This window comes from Tupaia chinensis, unplaced genomic scaffold (genome assembly GCF_000334495.1).
Source record: "Tupaia chinensis unplaced genomic scaffold, TupChi_1.0 Scaffold143624_1, whole genome shotgun sequence".
Classification (NCBI taxonomy): domain Eukaryota; kingdom Metazoa; phylum Chordata; class Mammalia; order Scandentia; family Tupaiidae; genus Tupaia; species Tupaia belangeri.
Window position 1 is genome coordinate 446,058 of NW_006203472.1, and position 22,623 is coordinate 468,680.

At 61.5% G+C, this 22,623-nt stretch overlaps 2 protein-coding genes across 8 annotated transcripts in view; one reads left to right on the top strand and one right to left on the bottom strand.

The window, feature by feature from the left end:
* Positions 1-11,897, top strand: part of CHID1 (chitinase domain containing 1) — a 40,095-nt gene extending 28,198 nt beyond the window's left edge. For both annotated transcript variants that reach the window (XM_006164407.2, XM_027766690.1), the window contains 3 exons: positions 11,349-11,429; positions 11,526-11,568; positions 11,712-11,897. In XM_006164407.2, the coding sequence (XP_006164469.1) occupies positions 11,349-11,429; positions 11,526-11,568; positions 11,712-11,810 (223 nt within the window). In that variant the 3' untranslated portion in view covers positions 11,811-11,897. The remainder of the gene's footprint in view (positions 1-11,348; positions 11,430-11,525; positions 11,569-11,711) is intronic.
* A 2,648-nt stretch (positions 11,898-14,545) lies between these two features.
* Positions 14,546-22,623, bottom strand: part of TSPAN4 (tetraspanin 4) — a 24,212-nt gene continuing 16,134 nt past the window's right edge. For all 6 annotated transcript variants that reach the window (XM_006164409.3, XM_027766691.1, XM_006164412.3 and 3 more), the window contains 6 exons: positions 18,906-19,097; positions 17,223-17,297; positions 16,038-16,139; positions 15,794-15,925; positions 15,628-15,711; positions 14,546-15,039 (listed from right to left, as the gene is read on the bottom strand). In XM_006164409.3, the coding sequence (XP_006164471.1) occupies positions 14,971-15,039; positions 15,628-15,711; positions 15,794-15,925; positions 16,038-16,139; positions 17,223-17,297; positions 18,906-19,097 (654 nt within the window). In that variant the 3' untranslated portion in view covers positions 14,546-14,970. The remainder of the gene's footprint in view (positions 15,040-15,627; positions 15,712-15,793; positions 15,926-16,037; positions 16,140-17,222; positions 17,298-18,905; positions 19,098-22,623) is intronic.

The window sequence follows — 22,623 nt, forward strand, 5'->3', positions numbered from 1 at the left end:
GGTCTGAAGAGTGTGAGCATCTTAGCTGGGCAGTCAGCACCCACCGTGACCGTTCTGGGAGGGGGCTGGGGTTTGAGTGTTCAGGAATTCAGGTTATCCAGCTGTGTGCATGACTCGGGGTGCACCTGTCTGTGCAAATGCATGTTTCCACGTGCACATACATGCACAGAGCCTGCCTCCAGGCCTCCTGGGCTTTTATGTGCGTTGAGATTCAGGGCAGGTAAGCAATGCCTCCCTATCCCCAACCCCAGCTGAGAAAGCCCCTCCTGCCCTGCCCTTCTCCCCAACTGTTAATGACCTCTGGGCCCGGTGGGTACTGGGCATGCTCTGACCTGGCCCAGGCCTACCTGAAGAGTGTGGGAAGGTGGAGAGAGCTGGGGCCTAAAAGTGCCTGGGCCTGGCCCCTGGGGCCTGGCCTAGATGTCTGGCAGCTCCTGCCATGCCCGGCCCTGCTGGAGGACAGTGCCTGCCCTGCCTCACCATGGTCAGCATAGGTGCCAACTCAGCAGGCTGCCTCCCGAGCGGCCAGAATAAATAACCAGGGCTGAGACTCACTCACGCATCTGCCCTCGTGGCCGTGGAGCCAGACAGAAAGTGCTGCTGCAGCAAGGCTGTGGCGCCTGCCTCACCCGCGCTCGGGCGAGGGCACTTTGGTCCTGATGGTGGGTCTGCCTGCAGAGGGAAAGGGGCTCAGGCTGACGGGCACAGGCACCACTGCCTCCTGGGGCCCGATAGCTGAGTCGTCCTGGGAAATCCCCCGGCTGGCAGCCATGCCAGAGTCCCGGCTAGGAGTGGGCAGTGCTCCTGCTGCCACTGCGATGTCTGAGATAGGGGAGGGCTCTGTCCCCAGGGCCCTGGCGTGTCCCCAGGCCAGTCCTTAGAACATTCTGCAGTCCTGGCTCGGTCCCAGTGATGCGCATGCCCACCCTTCAGACCTCCCCCTCACCCGCCCCAGTCCGTCCATCGGCCCACATGGCTCCACTCTGGCTGGGTGGGCCCCCTCTCTGCCCAGAGCTTAGCCTAAGGGCTCACTGCCCCCACAGTGCCTGGGGTCGGATGGGCCACCCAACCCCTGAGGCAGATGACTACTCCCTGACTTTTTCTGGAGACTGGTGTGTCCATGCACCTGTCTGTCTGAGTTGTGGTGACATCAGTGACATTAGTGTCCCTCTGCCATGTCTTTGCTGTTGGCCCCACATGTCTGTCTCTCACTGAGATCTCTCTCGTTAGCATGTCCGTCCTGTGGCCCAGAGAGCAGCCTGCTCCCTTGGCCTGTCCTCACCCACACACCACGTGAGTTACCTCTTTAGTTGGGCCCTCTCCTGGGCCACACCTGTCACCTCCACCGCTCATCCTTCCTGGCCCCCTCCTGGCCTCCTCTCCAGCCCGCTCCATCCTTCCTTTGTCCTGTCCCCTCCCTGGGAATGTCTGCAAGGTGGATGGCAGGAGGGACGTGGCCCTCGTCACACGAATGTCCTGCCACCATGAGTCGCTGGAGAGGCGTTCCTCTGCGCTCCCTTTCTTGTTGAAGCTCACAGGCAAGCCCCCCCCCCGGCCTGTGCAGCTCGAGTTCCTGCAGCCTCAGCCCCAGCTGCACCTCATACGTGCCCCATCCTCCTAGCGCTCCTGGTGCCATCTGATGGTGATGTGGGGTTTGGCGTCCTCCACTCCCACACCCCTCAGAGTCTCCAACATGACTGAGAGCCCTGGGCGCAATGTGACGTTAGCTGATCAGCTCCAAGATCACGTCACGTCCCCATTGGCCAGAACAGGTGGTGGGTCAGGTGGTCTGTGTGCACCGCAAGGCCCCTCAGCCTTTCCGTGGGAGGGGACAGTGACTACAGGGTCTCAGCTGGAGCAGTGGTGTGCCACACCCTTTGGACGTGGCCACCACAGGGAAGGCTGAGCATGTCTGCTGCGGACAGCTGTCGGGACCTCGGGCTTTTAAACCTGGGAGCCCTGAACATCTGGCCCAAGGTTTCTCCATCCACACAGCAGACTGTGGAGGTGGCCCTGCCATTAGCTCTGTTCCATCAGCCAGCAGAAGGCCTGAGCCTGAAAGTGAGGGTGGGGTTTCACTGATGCCTACCAGCATCCTTGGCTCTGGCCAGAGCCTGTAGGCCTCCCCTGCCTACTGGCCAGAAGCAGCTCTGCTAATGGGACCAGGCCTTGGGCCGACTTCAGAGCCTCGTGGGGAGCTACTGAGGGGTGGGCAGGGCTGCTATCCACGAAGACCCTAGAACATGGGCTCTGGCACATGGGCCTCTGTGCAGCTGAATTCTCATCACAGGGCCCCACCCAGCATGTCCTTATGCACGCCCAGAGGTCTACAGTGCTGCCCTTGGTCACGGTATGGGTAGCGTTCAGCTCGTCCCCGTTACTGAGAGAGGCCCGGCGGTGCGTCCTGCCCGGTGGCTTTGCAGGGCCAAGGTGGTGCTGCTGTGGTGTCAGCCCGTCTGAGTGGAGCTGTGCAGGCAGTGGCCGTGGGCACAGAGGTGCTGTGCATATGGTGGGAGCCACCCCTGCCTCCGCACCTGCACCTGGCTTTGCCTCGGTGGCTGGCAGCCCCAGCCTGCCCAGTGCTCCCCTGGCCACTGCAAGCCTCCCAGCAGGACCCCTTTTCTCTGTCCCCCTAGGGCCCAGCCTGTTCCCACCTGCCCAGTGTCTCCCGGGGTGGGGAGCCCATCATACACAGGCCCTGGCCAGCCCTCTTGGGTTTCTTTGGCCTTCCTTTACCGCAGCCTGATTTCTTCCGGGCAGTTGACTCATACTTACTGAGGACATGCCAAGGCCTAGAGACCAGGGGATCCTGGGGCCGTGGGTCAGTGGACAGCAGGCCTTCCCCATCAAGGCCAACCCCTCTGATGGAGGTAAATCCAGGTGGATGTTAGCTGCAGGGAGCAGGGTCCCCGCAGCAGGAAGGGCCCTGGGGGAGAAGGCTGCCTCTGCTGGAGTGTGGAGGGCAAGGCAGGGAAACGCTTGCTCAGGGTCCAGCCCCCTGGAACTCGCTTACCAGGATATAGCCTGTGCATGTGGCCGGTCACCATGGGTACCGCTGCCAGTGACCCCCTCCTCTGTGCAGGTGAGGGGCCTGGGTGAATTGCAGGTGAACTCTGTGGACACTCCAGCTCTTTCAAAATAAAATTGCTCTTTGGGGACCAGCAGTTGGCATAATGGCTATGTCGCTGGACTCCCACGTAGTCGACCGCGGTTCGGGTCCCGGACCTGGTGGCTTAAACTCACACCGGGTGCGTGTGCATGCGTGCCCAAGATCCCAAGAGGAGAATGGAGGAGAAGGGATTGCGGCATGACCATCCCCCCTGGGGGGTGATTTCTCGCTTTCTGTCTCTCTGTCTCTCTGTCTTTCTGGCGAGCGCACGCGCCCTATAGCAAAAAAAAAAATTGCTCTTTTTGTGAGTACAGGCAGCCTGTCACAAGATTATCTGCTGTCCCCATCTCGGCCTCCAATACTGGGACCTGGGCACTTTATGGCAGGTGTCCTGGCCCCTTGGAGCGCATGGTAGGGTGAGCCGCCTCACCACCTGGTCAGCTCTAGACAAAGCCAGGGCTCTCGAGGGAGCAGGTGGCCAGCTCCGGCTGGCACCTGTGTGTCCTGCAGCCAGGCTGGCTTTCTGTGCCAGTTTAGAGTCGGCAGGGGCCCCGTTGGCAGAGCAATGTCCGTCATGACCATGGCGAGTGCTCCTGCAGGCTAGATCTGGTCACTCCCCCATCTTTAAAGGAGTCTGGGCAACCGTGGAACGCCAGGGAGTGGACCAAGCCTAGCCCAGTCAGCGGCCAGAACCCCTTGGCCCCGAGGGTACGTGTCTCCCATAGTGAGTCTGGGTGCTAATCTGTGGGTCCCTATGGCTTCTGAGCTCTCTCACAGTCCCCTGCTGCCCAGAGGCTCTGACCTGGCCTTGGACCCAGGCTGGGAACAAAGTGGAGACAGAGCTGTGAAGCCTGTGGCTTCAGGCTGGTGGGTGCCTTTCTGCTCTTTGGGGCCCACTGAGAGCCAACCCAGCCTAGCCCAGAAACGTGGCTTGATGGATCCCCAAAGAGTGGCCACAGCACCCCTGGTGAGGTGAGGCTGAACAGGGCAGCTCCCCCAGAGGCAGCCCCTGTCCTGTGTAACCACTCCCGTGTACCCCCAAACATGACACTTTGGGCAGCACATGCCAACCCGTCTGAGAAAGCAGGTCAGAGCCGCACAGCGCCCTGCTCTGGCCTCGCCAGGCCACCTGTGACCGCAGCCACTCAAAGCCGAGCTGGCTGTGAGGTCTCCCTCCCCTCAGCTTTCTGGATGGGCCAGTGCTCCCCTCACCAGTCTTCTGCGGACAGCCACCCTCTGCCATGGCCCGTGCCCTGACTGGGGGGGTGGCTCCCTCTAGGACTCCACCTCTGCCCTGCCCCCTGCGCTGCCTGAGGGCCTTTGCGCCCGTGTTCCTGGGCTCGGCCTTTCTGTCGGGCTTTTCTTCTCTTTCTGTGGCATTTTACCATTTCTGTCGTCCTGGCTCTGACACTTCCTGCTCTCATTTTATGGGGCCCGGCATCTCGTGTGCTTGAAGGACACTCTGGAGAGGACTTTGGTTTCCTTCCGTTTTTTTCCTTTTCTTTTTTCTTTTTTAATTTGCTAAAGGGTGCATGTGCTCATGGAGACGGGTGGAGAGAACGAGCAAGCATTCCCCGGGGGATGGCCGCACCGGGCTGGCTCCCGTCCACGCTCCCCGCACGCACTGCGGGGTTCTAGCTCTGCTCTGTCCCTGTACTGTTTCTCTGGTGTGGTTTTCCGCCGTTACTGAGGTTTCTCCTGTGTCAGGCTTTTCTCAAGTCCCACTCCACTGGTGGCGGGAGGCCCTGGGTCCGCCTGACCGTGGATGGGACCCAGACTGCGCATCTCTCCCACCCGAGCCTCAGCCTGTCCTGTGGCCTGGCATTCTGGAACACCCTCTGGGAGACTGGCCCATCCTCATGAGCCTTCCCAGCTTCCGCTGTAGTCTCTCTGACCTGCTGGTCCCCTCCCCTCTGCCTGCCTTCTCCTCCTCTCCTGCCCCTGCTCATCTTCCCTGCCCCCACTGGTCCCGCCTCCCCCACCCTCTGCATTGCAGTTGTCCAGCCACTTTGATCAAAGAGGCTGCCCTCCCCCTACTCTGCAGAGCCCCTTTGTCACAGGCCAAGGGCAGTGGGTTTAGGTCTTGATGGCTCTCTAGAGCTCTCTCCAGACCCCACTGTGGCCTCAGCCCACCTGACTGGTGCCCAAAGCTCTACCGCCAAAGGAAGGTCAAAGTGAGCCAACTTCTTTGGAGCGGGAGAGGAGGTGCACAGGGGGGCGGGGGGGGGGACCATCCTGGGTCTGTCTGCAGGTTCTGTGCACCGGGAGAGCAGGGCCTCAGGCTGGAGGTCAGGACAGGTATTTAGGGGAAGCTCGGTCAGTAGGTGGAACAGGGTATGCCAGGGGCTGCAGCCCACCACCCCCACCTCCAGGGCCTGCTGATGCCCATGCAGCCCTCACTGGCAGCTCGGGGTGGGGGTGTCCTGTCTGACCCACTGTGGATTCGGCAGCATCCCTGCCCTCCTGACCACGTGGCCTATCACATAGGCTCTTTGCACTGCCCATCAGAGGCGGTGCAAGCGAGATCCAGGCACACAGAGCTGCCACCCCACTGCATGGGCCAGGCTAATGCAGGAAGGGGGAGAAAGGGAGTCATGCATCCCGGGCCATGCTGTGCCCAGGGTCCTTGTGATAGCCCCGCAGGTGAGAGTGGCAGCACCCCTTGTGCAAGGAAGAGCTGAGGCCAGCTCCGGCCGCTTCGCAGCCACGCCAGGCAGCACCTGGGCCTGGGCTCCGGCACACGCCTTTCCAGGCGCTCCACTCGCTCTCCCTCTCTCCCGTGGAAGCTCCCCTGCCCGCACTGCCTCCCACCGGCTGTGGGGCTGCAGCTGTAGGCTTTGACATAGGCAAGTCTGTGTACGATGCTTCAGGGCCAGCCCTATGGAATGGAGGTTAAGGCACTGGACCCCACATGGGCACCTGTGCAGTTCGAGTCCTGGACCCGGTGGCTTGAGGGACACACTAGGTGCGAGTGTTTGCCCAAAGTCCCGAGAATGGAGGAGGGGTTGTGACGTGATCCTCCCACCCCTGGGTTGGGGCTGCTTTCCCTCTCTCTTCCCCTGATGAGCACACACCTTTTAGCAAATTCTAAAATCTTCCTTTACAAGGTGTATGCCGGTGGCAGCGTCTGTTGGTGCCGTCCTGGAGACGCATCTCAGTGTAGTGGAGCTGGGCTGCTCAGACGGCTCGACCCGGAAGGGCAGGGCACCGCCACTGGAGCAGGCGTGCAGCTTCCAGCCCAGAGCCAGGTTGTCACTGCCCCGCCCCGACTTGGTGTCTCTGTTCTGCCTCTCAGAGCATGGCCTCTGGCCTGCACCCCACTTCCTGCCTTCCTCTGTGCATGCTGGAGCCCTTCCAAGCAGTGTCTACACTGGTCGCCATGGGGCAGCCCTGCCTGATGGTGAGGCCCCCAGACATCTTTCTCACACTCGATCTGCCCTTTCTCCCTAGAAATGTGTAACCCCTGGTACCCCTCAATTTGTTGTGGCATGCTTTTTTTTTTTTTAACTTACTATTTTAATTTGACCAGAGGGACAGGGTGAGAGAACAAGAGAAGGAGAAAGCAAGCCACCAGGTTCAGGACTCAAACCGCGGTCAGCCATGTGGGAATCCAGCACTTTTAACTGCCACACCACTTGCCAGCCCCTCTGTGGTATGCATTTGTGTGTGTGTGTGCGTGTTGTTAGGGGGCACATGCCAGAGAGAGACGGCGGGAGAAGAGAACGCACCGCCTATGGGGAATGGTCATGTGGTAATCTTTGTTCCATCTTTGCCTTCCTTTGGGATTCTGGCCATGCACACACGTGCACCTGGCATGTCTGTCCGGCCACTGGGACTGGGACTCAAACAGGACATTGAGCCATGTGGGAACTGGCCGCCTTGCCCACCAGGCACAGAGCCAGGCCATGCATGCACGTGCGTGTGTGTGCGTGTGTTGCTAGAAGGCTTAAATGCTAGCCAGGACTGCGAGGGAGAGGACAGAAAGCACCCTCAGTGGGGCACGGTCACACCACAGTCCCTTCTGTGTCTCCATCCTGTCAAGACTTGGGCGTGTGTGCTCAGTGTGTTTTTCAAGCCATGAGGGCCAAGATTCAACGTTCTTGGTCAGCCGTGTAGACTCCAGTTTTCAGCCACTGGGCCATGGGGCCTGCCCTACTGTATATATATTCTACTGTCATTCGCCTCTGCCTTTTCCATCCGAGACCTGTTACTGTAGGAGGCATTTCAGAGCGGTCAGTGTGGTGCATGTGACCCCAGGCTTTCTCCCTAGGGCTTTGCCTGTTGTGGACATTTCGTGTGAATAGAATTATACATGCTGGGGTGTCTATGTCTTGAACATTGAATCTATTCTGTGAGCAACAGAGCTGAGGCGGCACCCCAGCAGGGTCTCCGTGCTGTGCTTGTGTCCCCCAGCCCTGGACGTGTGTGTCCCGGAGTACAGGGCGGCCCTGGACGCGGGCCTGGAACCCTCCACGTGGAGCAGCCTCATGGGGCATCACATCATACCACTGCACCCCAAAGAGCCGCCGATTTTCATTGAGGGGAGCAGTTCTTATTTCTTTTTTTAAAAAAATATTATTTTATTTGTTGTTGTTATTATTTTAATTTGACCAGAGACAAGAGAGAGAAAGGGAAAGTGAAAAAGCAAGCTGCCAGGGGGACCAGCAGGTGGCATGGTGGCTAAAGGCACTGGACTCCCACATGGCTGACCAAGGTTTGAGTCCCAGACCTGGCAGCTTGCTTTCTCACTTTCTCTCTCTCTCTCTCTCATTCATTCATTCATTCATACATTCATTCATTCTGTTCCTCTCATGTCAAATTTAATTAATTAATTAATAAAGTTAAATAATTCTTTTTTTAAAAGCTTAAAAAAATAAATTAATTAAAATTAAAAAAGAAGAAAGCAAGCCTCCAGGTCTGGGACTTGAACTGCAATTAGCCATGTGGGAGTCCAGCACCATAACCACCACACTACCTGCCGGCCCCACAGTTCTTATTTCTTAAATATTTCCCATCCATCCACTTTTGCTTTCTCTGACAGTGTCAGCAGTTTTCCTCCCTCGCTGTCCTCTGGGCTTTTCCTTTCCTGGCTTCCTCTGTACCCCGCCATTGTCCTAGGCAGGCCCCATCCATGCCAACTGCATGTTTTCCACTCCACTTTTTTTTTTTTTTTTCAGGTTTTTGTTACAGGGTGCATACACTCACCAGAGAGAGGCAGAGACTAGCAAAAATTGAAAAAAACACCCCCAACCTTCCATAGGGATGGCCGCACTGCAATCCCTTCTCCATTCTCCTCTCAGGACTTTGAGCACAGATGCACATGCACCTAGAGTGATTCTTTTTTTTTTTTTTTTTTTAATTTCACTGCAGGGCACATGTGAGCCCTGAAAAGAGACACAGAGAGAGAGAGGGAAAGTGAGAAATCATCTCCTAGGGAGATGATCACACCGCAATCTCTTCTCCAGTCTCCTGTCAGGATTTAGGGCATGCACTCACTCACACTTGCTATGATTTTCAAGCTGTGGGTCTGAGATTTGTGGGATCCAGCACCTTACTCTTTCTTTAATTCTTTAATTTTGTTATTATCTAATTTGACCATAGAGAGACAGAGAGAAAGGGAAAGTGAGAAAACAAGCTGCCAGATCTGGGACTTCAACCATTGTTGGCGACATGGGAGTCCAGCAGCTCAACCACCATGCCACCTGCCTACCCTGTAACCTTAATCTTAACACCACCATGGGACCAGCAGTTGGCATAATGGCTACATTGCTGGACTCCCATGTAGTCAACTGTGGTTTGAGTCCCGGACCTGGTGGCTTCAGATTCTGGCCAGGAACGTGTACACGCATGCCCAAAATGCCAAGAGGAGAATGGAGAAGGGATTGTGATGTGGCCATTCCCTCGGAGGCTGATTGCTCACTTTCTTTCTGGCAAGCACATACACCCTATAGCAAAAATCTCTCTAAGAAAAAAATCTTAACACCACCTGCTGGTCCTATCCTGTGTATTTTTCTTTCTTTTTTTTCATGGAAAGATTTTTTTTTTTTTTTTTTTTTGCTATAGGGTGTATGTGCTTGCCAGAAAGAAAGTGAGCAATCAGCCTCCGAGGGAATGGCCACATCACAATCCCTTCTCCATTCTCCTCTCAGGATTTTGGGCGCACATGCACATACACTGTGCATGAGTTTCAAGGTGCTGGGTCCAAGACTCAAACAGCTCAGTCAGCCATGTGGGATCCAGCTGCCTTAACCACCATGGCACCTACTGGCCCCCACTGTGTTTTAGACTGTGGCTCTTATGTTCCTCCTAGGAGCCTGGCCTGCCTGGGAGGGGGATGCTGGTCTTTCACGCTGGCCATGCTACTCAAGGGTCTGCACGCGAGTCTGAGAAGCAGCCCCCGAGCCTAGACCTTGGCTGGTGGGGTACTTGGGACAGGGGGCGGTCCTCAAGGGCCCAGCTGCTCCAGGTGCCCGCATACCTGCCTTGCATACTGCCCTTCTTTCACAGCAGCTGCTCCTGGGTGGGAAGGGGAAGTGGAGGGCTCCTGTGTGTGGTCCCCATACCACAGCATGGCTACACCTCCTTCCTCGGGGACAGCCCACACTGAGCACCGGCTCTCACCTCTGTTCATCCTGCCTGGGGGCCAACCCCTGTTCTGCCCTGAAGAGAAGCTTAGCCACACATACACACACACACACCCCGGCATCGCAGGTACCAGCCTCCCAGACCTGCCAGGCCTGGGCCTCTTGGGGAACCCATGGCTCAGAGGGTCCTGGCTAAGCCCCCCACGCCCAGCCTCACTTTCTCCAGCAGGTGGCAGATTTGGTGGGTGGGAGCAGTGTGTGTTATGGCTGGGCTCCCCTACGCCCAAGCACCCACAACTCCCTACCTTCTGTGTTTTCAGAGCCACTTAGCAGACTGTGGTCGAAAGCTGCAAATTACATTAATGACAAGTCGTGTGTGTTCGTGGGTTGTCCATTATCCTCGGATGATTGGTGCTCAGGGACGGGGTTGGGATCATGACTGGGCCTGCAGAGTCCTGGGGAGCAGACCCTGACAAGCCCTTGGCGGTTCACTGCACATTGGCAGGAGCCCGCTGCACCAGGAGGACCAGACAGGCCTGGCGCACACACAGGGAACAGCCTGTGGCCAGGGATTAAGGGAGCCAGGTCCCACGTGGCTGACTACGTGGTACGAATCCCAGCCCTGGTGGCTTGGAGAACACGCCAGGCGTGTGCACGTGCCCCAAACCCCAACACTGGGTGGCACAGCCCAGCTCGAGGAGGGCGGAGCCTTCCAGACACCCCGAGGTCCCAGCTGCAGACTCTGTCTCCTCGTGGGCATCCAGAGAAGTTTGGTTTGGGTGTGGGAGGCTGCTGTACACTTTGCTGTTTATTAGGGGTGTGTTCTCACCTGGAAGCCATCCCTGCACTCTGGAGTCTGAGAAGCCCTGATGCCCACAGAGAGCCCTCACACACACGGCCAGGCTGCTCCACAGGGCCTGGCATCCTCTCAAACACCGCTGGACAGGATGATGGCTACTGTGGTCTCGAAGAGGTCACTTGGGCCTCCAGCTCGCTCCTGTCTGTGGGTCTTCAGAAACTGCACGCCCCAGGGTCCTGCTGACGTCCAGGCTGTGCAGCCCCACAGAAACGCACCTTTCTTCCCTCCTTCGGGCCCAGGCCGGGCCTCCTCCCTTGGGCTGGGGCTGGCCATGTCCAGCCACCAGCTGCCTGCCAGGGGAGAAGCACTTCATCTGCAGACACCCATCTAGAGAACCAAGAAGCTTCCGGACTCGCCAGTGGATGAGGCCAGTGTTGAGAGATGGAATTGCTTCCCAAGCGCCTCCCGAGCCCCTGGAAACCTCAGCCCTGGCCCAGCACCATGGGGACAAGCCTGTCCTCTATGGGATGAGTGTGTCAAACCACCGATGCTCAGGATGGGCCTGGGGTGGGCGTTGTCTACAGTGCAGGAGGGAGACCCAGGGGGACCCACCACTGCCTTGGACCTGCAGCTGGGCTTCTCCCAGGAAACCCTTGGGGAGGCATGTGTGTGGCGTGTCCTCAAATGCAGGTCTCGTGTGCAGCGGGGCCCAGGGCTCCAGAGGCCCTCCCCGCTCTCCACTGGGCTGGCGCTCCGTAGGGAAGTGGGCCTGTGGCCTGCTGCCCCAGGTGGCCAGCACATGCTGTGAAGGCTTTGGGGTTGGGCAGGGCTCCCACACCCACCCTGGCCTCCCCAGGTACATCCAGACGCTGAAGGACCACAGGCCTCGGATGGTGTGGGACAGCCAGGCGGCAGAGCACGTCTTCGAGTACAAGAGGTGAGTGTCGGGATGAGGGCCACCTCAGGGTGCAGGAGGGGCCAGGGGCGAGGGGCGGGGTGGGAAGGGCGGGTAGACAGCCTGCTTGTCTTGCAGAAGCCGCGGCGGCAGGCATGTGGTCTTCTACCCGACTCTGAAGGTACGTGCGCACGGGCCGAGGCGTGCTGCCGTGGGGTGGCGGTTTCAGTCAAGGTCGGTCAATCCATGCCCTCCGTGGTGAGGGAGTCAGCTGGGGTCCTGCAGGGTGCGCCGGCAAGCACCCACACCTCGTCGGTCCCACAGTCCCTACAGGTGCGGCTGGAGCTGGCCAGGGAGCTGGGCGTCGGGGTCTCCATCTGGGAACTGGGCCAAGGCCTGGACTACTTCTATGACCTGCTGTAGGCCGCAGCGCAGCCCAGAGCGGGCGTGGACTGTTGTACACCGTGGACGGCGACGCTGTGAAATACAGGCTTGTGCCGTCTGCTGGGCTGTGTCTGCTGCGGTCCTTGGCACACTGCGTGTCCCTGCACAGGAGACAGTCTGGAACAAGGACTCGGGTCCTCCCGCCCAGGCGCTCGCTGGCCCCACACAGCCCCACAGCCTCCCCACCAGCGCAGCCCCTGGGCTGCTTCTCACGGCCCAGGCTGGGGTGGGTGTTTGGGAGCCCCAGAGCAATCCCAGACTCACCCACACCTAGACTCCAGGGCCTGGCAGTGGCAGAGCTGAGGCCCCATGACCATGTGTGGCCTGTCACGGGCATGTGTACACAGCTGCCTGGCACCTGCAGCAGAGTCACATACGTCCCACCCAGGGATGGCTAGAGTGTGGGGGCCATGTCAAGGTGGGGCTCAGATCAGCCAGTGTCACCCCTTTGAAATTCTGGTCCTGGCTTCCAGCTCAGATTTGCCACTTTTGATAATATGACCGCCCCCAGGTGGCCTGGCCACAGGGACAGGTCCTCCCAGGTAGGGCAAGACCAGGCCAGTGACGTGCCCAGGCCCGCAGGCTGAGAAGACCAGAATTCTGAGGCACCATGGCCAAGAGGTGGCCTGCTCCTCATCCCCACCCCTCGGCCGGGTGGCCATGGAGACTACTCACCCGACTACCAGGCAGAGTCTGTCGGGTGCTCACCCCCTGACTCCAAGCAGGTGAGTCCCTCTGCAGCCTGCTGGCCTGGCCTCACGCTGTGCCTGGCCAGACTCCCTGACCAGAAGGGTGCTGCTTTGTGAACCAGCCATCACCCTGGGCTTTGTAGCCCCTAGGAAGCCCTCGAGGTGCAGGACTGGAGGTCCTGAGGTGTGCAGATCATGGCCCCGTCACTGGGGCTGGGGATAGGGGAGGGCTTTAGGAGGTAGATGTTTGTCCTTGGGGCTAGGGACCAGCCCCATTCTCCATAAGGCCCAACTGCCTGACCCAAGGAAGCTGCCCATGGTGTGGGAGGTTCTGCCTGGCCACCAGGGGTGTAGGCAGCAGCTCAGGACACCTGCCAGCTGGCTGTCCATTTCTGCCAATGGGGAGGTGGACAGGGCCTGCCACCTGCCCACATCCCAGTCCCCAGAAACACCCTCAGGGGCTGCTGTGACCCTGCTGATCTGGGAGACAGCCCTGCAGATCCAGGTGAGGGCGGGGCTGGGCCTGAGCAGGTCAGTGCGCTCGGGTGCTGTGGGGCAGGAGTGGACCTGCGTGTGGGGCGGGCGCTGGCACTGCATCACACGTTAACTCCTTGGGCCAGCCCAGCTCCCTGAGGCCCTTGGCTGCATACTGCTGGTCACTGCGGCGTGGGCCAGAGCCTCTCTGCCCCCTTTCCAATTTCAGAGGCCCCAGGTGGTGGGGAGAGGGGGTCTGGGAGCTCTGAGGCCCACCTCTCACATCCGTCGACACCCAATGGGGCACATAAGTGGTCCTAGGCAGCAGAGTGATTCCCAGCTCTGTGGGCAGCATGGGGAGGCACTTGACCAGAGACCCCAGGGCATCCACCCTCATTGGATGACCCAAGCGGGGTCCCACATGGGGGCTACATGCAGGCCAGAAACGTGTCAGGTGGGAGTGGGCGGGGGCCCCTGGGAACTGCCTTGGAGGGACATCGTGTGCTGGTATAGTTGGTCAAGTTAGGAGTGAGGGACACGGGGTGCTGGCAGCAAGCTGGTGGCCTGGCAGACAGGACAGTCAATGGGGCGAGCCAGCTGGTGATGCCCAGTGGGGAGGCTCCACAGCTCGGAGTTGGGGAGGCGCAGAGCCGAGAACGGTCCTGGATCAGACCTCTGAGTACATCCCCCCTCTAGAAGGTGGGTGGGGAACAGGGCTGGAGCGCAGGGCCTGGCCGAGGGCCTGGCCTTAGGTGGCGGGTTTACCCCATCCCCGCTTCGCTATGGTTTGGAGCCCTAACCATGTGACCCAGGCCCACTGGCTCCACACTAGCTTCTGGTGGCTTCTTGGGGTCCTGGGGCTTCCACTGGAGTGAGGACGTGGGGAGAGCATGGGACTCAAGCTGAGAGGCTGAACGGGGGCTGGGTCCGCCCATGGTCATGCCCCAGGGTGACACGTAGGGGATGCAGGGCTGAGGGGGGTCCCCGGGCAGTGACAGAGGGTGGGGCCCTGGAGGGAGAGACCGTGAGGTACGGTTCCTGTGACTGGACACCCCACCTCGAGTGAGGCTCCTGGGCGCCCAGCCCCCAGCCTGTCGCCTTCGAGCTGTGGTAGGTGCTCCACCCCGGGCCCACGTGGTGTCTGAGGTGGTCTGTCACACCATCCCAGTGGCCCGTTCTGTGCCAAAGCTGCTGTGCTGACAGCCCACAGCATGGGCCACATAGCCACATCAAGGCCAGTTCCAGGAACAAGGGACAGGAAAGGAGCTGAGGACACCCCAGAGGTGAGGGTGGGTGTGGGGGACAGCCTCGCCCACCAGGTCCTGTCAGTGCACTTGGGTGCTATGGGGCCGGAGCACCTGGCGCTGGGCCACACGGGGACCATGGAGGGTGGAGGGGTGGGGGGTGGTGCACTGCCGCCTGCAGCTAATGTAAGGGTCCCCGGGCGGCCGGGCCACATTACGGGGCAGTCCGCAGCCAGCATGGGGTCTGTCTGCACTGCCTGCTGCAGAGGCCGCCCTGGCAGGAGAGGCAGGGCTGTCAGACACGGGCTGCTGCTCACACGCTTTATTAAGATGCACCTGGGGCTGCAGCCCCGCTGTGGAATGTGGGTGAGGGGCCTGCAGCCCCGCCTGGAGCACCAGGACCAGTGGGTGGGCCCTGAGGAAGCTGAGGCTGGCCCTGCCTCCCAGGGTCCCCAAGAGGCTGGGGAGCTCAGCTCCGGCCCCAGCCCCATGTGAGCTCGGCTGTGGAGAGTACACGGGTATAAAAGGTGCCCGAAGCCCCAGCTTCGCGGCCAGCGCTCTGCCACCCCCCTTCCGCCTGGGCCAGGGCCTTCCAGGGACAGGGCTCCAGGGCGCTCTGGGCACCTGCTGCTCCCCTCCCCTGCGCCCGCCAGGAGCAGAGCACCAAGTCCTGTGACAGGAGGCACGGTGGAGACGGCGGTGTCCTTTGGCAGAGAAGCGGTGGCTGGTGGCCTACGCACAGTAGGTGTCTGCCTTTACCACCTGGCAGTACATGGTCATGGCGAAGGTCAGGCCCAGAATCTGTGGGGACAGGAGGGTTGGGCAGGGGAGCCACAGACCATGAGCCAGGGGGCCTGGCTGGCCTGCCTGGGCACAGGACACAGCAGGCAAGCCCTGCTTCTTGGGGGCCTGGTGTACCTCACCATGCCGTGGCCTTCCTCTGGTCCCCAGGGCAGGGCTGGCCCCACATGCCCATCTTTCTGCGGAGGTGGCCACCCTGGGCGCCATGAGCAGCTCTGGGGCCTGCGTCTTGGGCCTTGGGTCACACGCTCCCCACCAGCCCTGAGGTGCCCACTGTGCTCACCTGTGACCTGGCCACCCCCTGACCTGTCGGTGTAGCTCTGACCCCACTAGGTCTCATGCTGATGCTTAGGGTTTCGTGCAGAGAAGCAGGGCCCACGTGCTGCCCTGCTCTGAACTGGGCAGTCCTGTGCCCACCGGCCAGCAGTGCTGCCTCAACCTCCCCACGCCTGGGGCCGAGCTCCCACTCCCTTCCACAGGAGACAGCACACTCTGCACTGGGAGCTGGGGCCACCTCCATCGATTAACCCCAGTAGGCCCTCCCTCTGGGCACTCACGCATGGACTGCCCGCCCTCCCCAAGCTGTACCTGCACCAGCGCCGTGCACAGCCCGAAGACGCCCACAGCCAGCAGGTTCTCTTGAAGCCACATCTTGACAGTCTCATAACACGGCTGCAGGAGAGCCAGGTCACTGTGCAGGCCGGGCCCCCTCCAGGCTCCACCCAAACCCCCTCCAGGCCCTGCGCATGCTCACCGCCTTCCACCAGGTGCCTGGCGCGTGCAGCCCGCAGCTCTCGCTGAACTCCAGGCAGCAGGAGTCGGGCACTCGCGTGGCGTTGTACACCTCGAACCAGTCGGTATAGTTGGAGACGCCACAGCAGCGAAACTGGAGGAGAGCACAGGCCCGGCTCCCACCTCCGCGCCAGCGTCCACCCGCCCCCTCCCAAGCCGAGCCGCCCCACCCTCTCCCGGGCCCCCCGGCCCGGCCCGCTCCTCACGTCAGTCTGGATGATGCTCCAGGCGTTGGTGAGGCCCACGTTGCCCTGCGTCCCGTACAGGTGCAGGCCCTTCTTCAGGTCCCGCTGGGCATACCTGTCAATCTGGGGGTGCGGTGGGCTCAGCAGGCTTGCCCAGGGTGTCCTGCAGCCAGGACACACCCCCCAGGCACCACCTACCCCACGCTGTCCTTTCTGGGGTCACTCAGCCACTGCAGCCCACCAAGCCTGAGGACACAACCCAGCCTCCCGCCCTCATCTCCCGGGGTGCCCTCCACAGCTGGAGGGGTCCGTGGGGTCCCAGGTTAGGGCAGGGGGAGAGGCGCGTGTCCACCACTCAGTACAAACACGTGGTCACTGAGCCACAGCCAGGAGCTGTGACAGCGCACAGCAGTGAGCAGCACCGGTGCTTAGATCGCGGTCTCGCACCTCCAGTAAAGGAGAAATGGCCGATTCGGGGCTGAGGCAGCGCGTGCCCAGGGGGAGCCTGGAGCTTCCTGTGGTGCCAGGAAAGAAGTGCCAGAGATGCCCACATGGTGGTGGGGCGCATCGGAGGGCACAGAGCCAGCTGAGGAGCGCCCTGGCCAGAGACGGCCATGGGCAGAAAGTAACACCACTGTGCCGCAGCCCACGGTGGGGCAGACACGTACGGTAGCCCATCCGGAAATAACCCACGATCAAGCAGCGGGAGATGGGGGAGATCTCCCGACGAAGGTTCCAGACAGTGCCATCAGGGACCGCACGGGCTGGGAGGGCACGCCCAGGGTGCCTCTTTAGTAACCAGCGCTCGGGGCCGGCAGGTGGCGTGGTGGTTACAGTGCTGGACTCCCACAGGGCCGGCCAAGACAGTCACACCAGGCCCAAGATCCCAGGAACAGAATGGAGAAGGGACTGCATGTGGCCATGCCCTCCGGGGGGTGACTTCTCACTTCCCCTCTGTCTCTGTCCTCGCTCCCTCTCTGGCGAGCGCATGCACTCTGTGGGGAAAACCTCTTTTGAAAAGAGAAGTGGTGCTCGCCGGAAGCCTGGGCCGGCCTGAGAGCCCTCCAGGCTGGAGGAAGGGCCCAGCAGCCACGGGGGCAGGGGACACCTCGTCGGGGTCCCCAGCAGCCACCCGCAGCCCCACCTGCTCTCGTCGCGCACGGGGACCCGGTCCCTCACTGGGGGCAGGGGCCCATGGCGCTGTACCTGGTCGGTGTAGGCGAAGAACAGCACGGCGATGGTGGCCTCCAGCAGGAAGACGAGCAGCAGCAGCACGAAGAACTGCGGGAGGACGGCGGGCTAGGCACACGGACCCGGCCGGCCGCGGCCCTCGCCCTGACGGCAGGCCAAGGCCAAGGCCAAGGCCACAGCCGTCGGAAGCCTGGTGCTGCTGGAAAGCCCAGCCAGGTGCCCACCCTGCAGACCCCAGCGCTACCCCTGCCCGTCCACAGAACCCGTGGCTTCCATCCCAGGCGCAAGGACTGTGGCCATGCCATGTCACCCAGCCTCTGGGCACGTGGGCCCTGGCCTGCCTAGGCGCCCCTCTTCCTCCTCCAGCTGCTGGGGGCAACCCAAACGCCTCCCAACTGGGTCCCCCGTTCCTGAGGCTCCAAGCCCCAGTCCCTCAGCTGCCTCGAGGACACTTCCACTGGGACATTTGAAATGGATTCCGAACGTCCCCTCCCGGGGACCGTGAGCGTGTCTGCAGCTTCATGCAGTGCCTGTGCGCTGGGAGGGGCCCAGCAGGGAGGTCCCCAACCCCTAATCCACACCCTTCGGGGAAGCCAGGGGTAGCTGACAGCTCCTGCCTCTGACCATGCAAACCCCCAACACCACGTGTCCTGGAATCACGGCCGTAACCCAGGGTGCCCTGGCACACGTTCCTAGCCACACCGCGCCTCCCTGTGGACCACAGATGCCCCAAAGGGGAGCAGTCGGGGAGCAGACCCAGGAGCCCCCCACAGGGCAGCAGTAAGTGGGGCAGCGCCAGGGGAGGGCTGCCATGACCGAGGACGCCCCACCACTCTGCTCAGTCTGCACTCAGTATGAGGCTGTTCCGCCCCCAGGAAGCACCCACGGGCACTGGGTCAGGCGTCCGTCGCTGAGGCCAGGGGCCCACACGCTGCCGTCCCACGGCCCGAGGAGCCTGAGCCCCAGCAGGGCTGCCATGTCCCCCACTCCCCGGGGGTTCCACATCCTAACTGGGAAGGGCTTCCCAGACAGGATGGACACCTGGAGGGGTGGACACGGGTGAGGGGACGCACCCCTGGGAAGGGGCGTGGAGGGAGCAGGTCAGCTCCACGGTGCAGGGAGACCTGAGGGCAGCCTGCCCGGCCAGGCTCACAGACAAAGGCACGTTTGAACGAACCCCGTGATTTCGGACTTGGGCTGAGCGGTCCGGACATGCTCAGGTGAGGTGCTGTTCAAGAATCCTGTTCCTTTTTAATTATCTGTGACTAACGTTTCCGAGGCTGCGAAACACTCCTGCCATAAACCCATCTCTGAGGCTGCAGGGGGCTGTGAGGGTTTCGACCGGGCCAGGGCCAGGACAAAAAGCTGGGGAGGGGGCCACGGGGCGGAGGGGCGTCAGAGATGAGCCCGAAGATAAGAGGCCCAATAAAGGTGGCGCATGCGTGCACACACGTCCACACGCATGCGTGCACGTGTGTGGGTGTGCCCATGCACAAGTGTCTATGACCAAGTTCCAGTCCATCCTCTTAAGAGATCAGCCACCAGCCCGAGCCCTGCAACCCCAGCCCGGCCTGGAAGGCCAGCAGAGGCCCCGCAGGCTGTCCCTGGTCACGCTAGCTCGTCCACCCAGCTCGGGGTCAGTCCCCTCGGTGGAGCTGCGCCTGGGCTCTGTGGCCGAGGCTCAGGGCCCAGACTTACGGTGAGCAGGAGGCACTTGTTCTCCTTGATGGCCCCGATGCAGCCCACGAAGCCGATGGCCATGACGAAGGTGCCGGTGACGATGAGCAGGTTGGCCGCCGACAGGGACGGGAAGGAGGAGGACAGGGTGGCAAAGTTCCCCTGTGTGGCAGCCAGCCAAATGCCAACACCCAGGACACCACAGCCTCCCAGCTGGGACCGTGGCCATGGGGAGAGAAAGGGCAGAGTGAGGCGCTGAATAAGCTCCCGGCTCCTGGGAGATCCCAGCCTGAGCTGGGACCACCCCGAGAGAAAGCCCCACTGCCGCCCAAGGACATCCAGGGCAGCCCCTACCCTCACTGGCCTCCTGGATGCAGGAATCTGGGAGTCACCAGGGCCAGGTGCCCCTCCCCACAACCACATTCTGTTGGCAGAGAAAGAGCTCCTCCTCCCTGCCCAGGATGGAGGGCTACAGAAGCGGCCTGAGCAGGGAGCCCAGGGCCTCCACACTCCCCCCGGAAGCACCCCCCACACCTCCCTGCCTGGGGGCAGCAGAAGGGACCGGGCCTCCTGGCCCAGGCTGGGTCTGCATCCTCCCACACTGCCCTCCACGGCCCTGGCTGGCCAGCCTCGCTAGGAGCCCCAGGGCACAGGGCTACCCACACGCACTCTCAAACCAGGCCTTTTAGGCACTGTACTGGAGGGGCCCCATGGGGCCACCATTCTCGTGGGCCTCTGTGATGTCCCCAGCTGTCCTGCCCCCCACCCCCAACGGCCCTGAGCAAGGGACGACCAACTGCCTCACCCTTCGTGCACAAGTAAGCTACAACGCATCACAGCCACCCAGCCCCGGCAGGAGCAGAGCGAGGGGCTTGTGTGGGCACCGCCTGCCTGTCACCTCGCTGCCTCCCCGCCAGCATCCCCAATGACTGGAGCATTACCAGATTTTATCATTGTTCATTATTACCCAAGCCAATGAAAACAAAAGGAGGCGGGACCAGCAGTTAGCGTAATGGCTATGTCGCTGGACTCCCACATAGTCGACCGCGGTTCACGTCCTAGACCTGGTGGCTTAAAACTCACGCCGGGGTCATGTGTGTGCATGCCCAAGATCCCGAGAGGAGAATGGAGGAGAAGGGATTGCAGCGTGGCCATCCCCCCTGGGGGGTGATTTCTCGCTTTCTGTCTCTCTGTCTCTGTCTGTCTGTCTGGCGAGAGCACACGCCCTGTAGCAAAAGCCTCTCAAAAAAAAAAAAAGAAGAAAAATTAAGGAGACTTGGAACAAGCAGTTAGCATAATGGCTATGTCGCTGGACTCCCACATAGTCGACCGCCGTTAGCGTCCCGGACCCGGTGGCTTAAACTCACGCCGGGTGAGTGTGTGTACATGCCCAAGACCCCGAGAGGAAAATGGAGGAGAAGGGATTGCGGCGTGGCCATCCCCCTGGGGGGTGATTTCTCGCTTTCTATCTCTCTTTCTCTGTCTATCTGGAGAGTGCAGGTGCCCTAGCAAAAAAAAAAAAAAAAAAAACTCTTAAAAAAAAAGGAGGCAGGGGAAAGCGAGGCAGTGGTGAACCCCGAGAGGACTCTGCCTGACTTGGTGATGGAGTCGCCAGCTCAGGGGAGCAGAGCTGTCCGGGCTGGCCAGCGGCGGGCTGCAGATCCAGCCCCAGCCTTCGGATTCTGAAGCCTGGGACCCGCAGTCATTTCAGAGCAGCACAGGTGGCCCTGGTAAGTCCTGACCAGCACCAGTCCCGACCCGGGCCCCCAGATGGTAGCATAGACATCAGGGGCTCCAATGGCTGACAGGCTCTGGGGGAGAACTGGCAGCCCCGAGAGCCATCGCCCTGGGAGGGAGCTGGCAAAGCTGCCCCTCAACCCTGTGGAGCCCCTCAGAACATTCAGACCTCCTGACCCAGGACAGGCCTGAACTCCAGACTTGAGGGGTGAACAGAAGGGTCTGTAAGGACATGGTGTCCACTCGGGGCCAGCATGAGCCTTAGTTCACCCCAAAAAAGCCTCCCTGGCCCTAATGGCCAGACTTGTCCCTCTGTCTTCCAATAAGGAAACCAAGGCTGAGCACTAGGCCACCCTGCCTGCAGCCCTCCACTCCTGCCACAGCAGCGGGCGCCAGGTCAGGCCAAGGGCCCTGACCCTGCCAGGGACTCCAGACTCAGGGCCCAAGACCCCTGCCCCAGGAGGCCTGGAGGTGGGGCCCTGGCTGCATTCTCACCAGCCGGTGGGCACATGAACCGTGCCAGGTGACAGGAACACAGCTCCTGGTCCGGGGCGTCAGCCCACCTCTGCCAGCACCCCGGTCCCTCTGCCCAAGCCTGCAGAGCAGGAGAGGCCCCCGCGCTGCAGAGCCTGTGCCCCCCACTGTCCAGCCCACTGCGAGTGAGCACCGCCAATTCTCCGGCCCTCCACTCCCCTGTCCTTTCTGCAGGAAGCGGGACCTCTGCCTGACGCTCACACCACATTTCCCACATGCCAGCTCAGGGCCTGCCCCGAGGCTTCGCTCCCAGCCAGGCACAAGGAGAAGCAGGTGCAGGAAGAGGCATCGCCCTGCCTCAGGGCACCAGGCTGGGGACTCTCTGCTGACCTGCCCCCCCCCCACTCTGACCCCACAGACACCAGTGGTTCCCAGACGGGCCACTGTAGCACTGACAGGAGCCCTCGGCCCACGGCCCAGCACAGGTGTGGTTCCTGAGCAAACTCACCCCTGGGGGCGGGGGAAGGGGCCAGCCCAGAGGGAGAGCCTGAGGACCTGGAAAGGGCTCAGAGGTGGGGTGAGCATAGTCCTGTGGGGACAGCCTGGGACCTGCAGGGTGTGCGTGTGCGAAGCCAGCCGCTGGTGGGAGGTGCAGGTGCAGTGCTGGGCTTGGGCTGTGCCCCAGGGCAGGGTAGGACGCTGCCAACCATGACCCTCTGCCAGCAGAGACGCCCAACCCACGGGACAGAGCAGGGCCGCCCCTGCGTGGGGGTGCTATCCGCGGTGCTGACTGCAGGAGGGCAGGCTGGAGGGGAGGTGGCGGGCCTCCAGCACACGCACAGGCAGAGGAAGCCTGGCAGGCCTGGCTCACCTGGTCCCCCAGCCCCAGCGCCAGGCGCAACATGCCGCACATCCAGGTGAGCCCAGGGAGCTGGGGGCTCGGCCAGCACTGCACTGCAAGCACGCCCAGCCTGCTCTGGGGCTTCTCAGGTCTCCTGGGTGACGGGGTGGTGGGAACTGGAGGGGCAGGTGGAGCACTCTAGGCCCCATGCACAGTAACGGCAGGTAGGCGCACACAGCCTTGACCAGCACAGTCCTCAGGCTGGGGTTGGAGCAGGACGAAGGGCCGCATGCCCCCCCCCAAGCTCTGTGTATGCCCCATGGACGAGGCTGGAAGTCCAAGGGCTACAGGAGACCCCAGCAGACAGGGACCTGCCAGGCTGACCGCGGTCCAATGCCCAGCTCGGAACGTCCCCTTCCTGGGTGGTGACAGTCCCTGAGGGCTGGCACACGGGATTCACTGTGTGTGTGCACAGTGGGGGGCGGGCGGCGGGCTGTGTCGCGGTCCCCTGCCTCGACCTCCTGAGTGGCTGGCTTTCTAGGCCAGGCCAGCAATCAAGCCCAGGTCTCCCACGTGGCCCCAACCTCCCAAGTAGCAGTGTCCAGCATGCACTGCCACGGCTGGGCCGGGAAAACAATCACTTAAAACTCAAACTGTGCTGCCTCTGCCTTCCAAGGACAGCGGCCC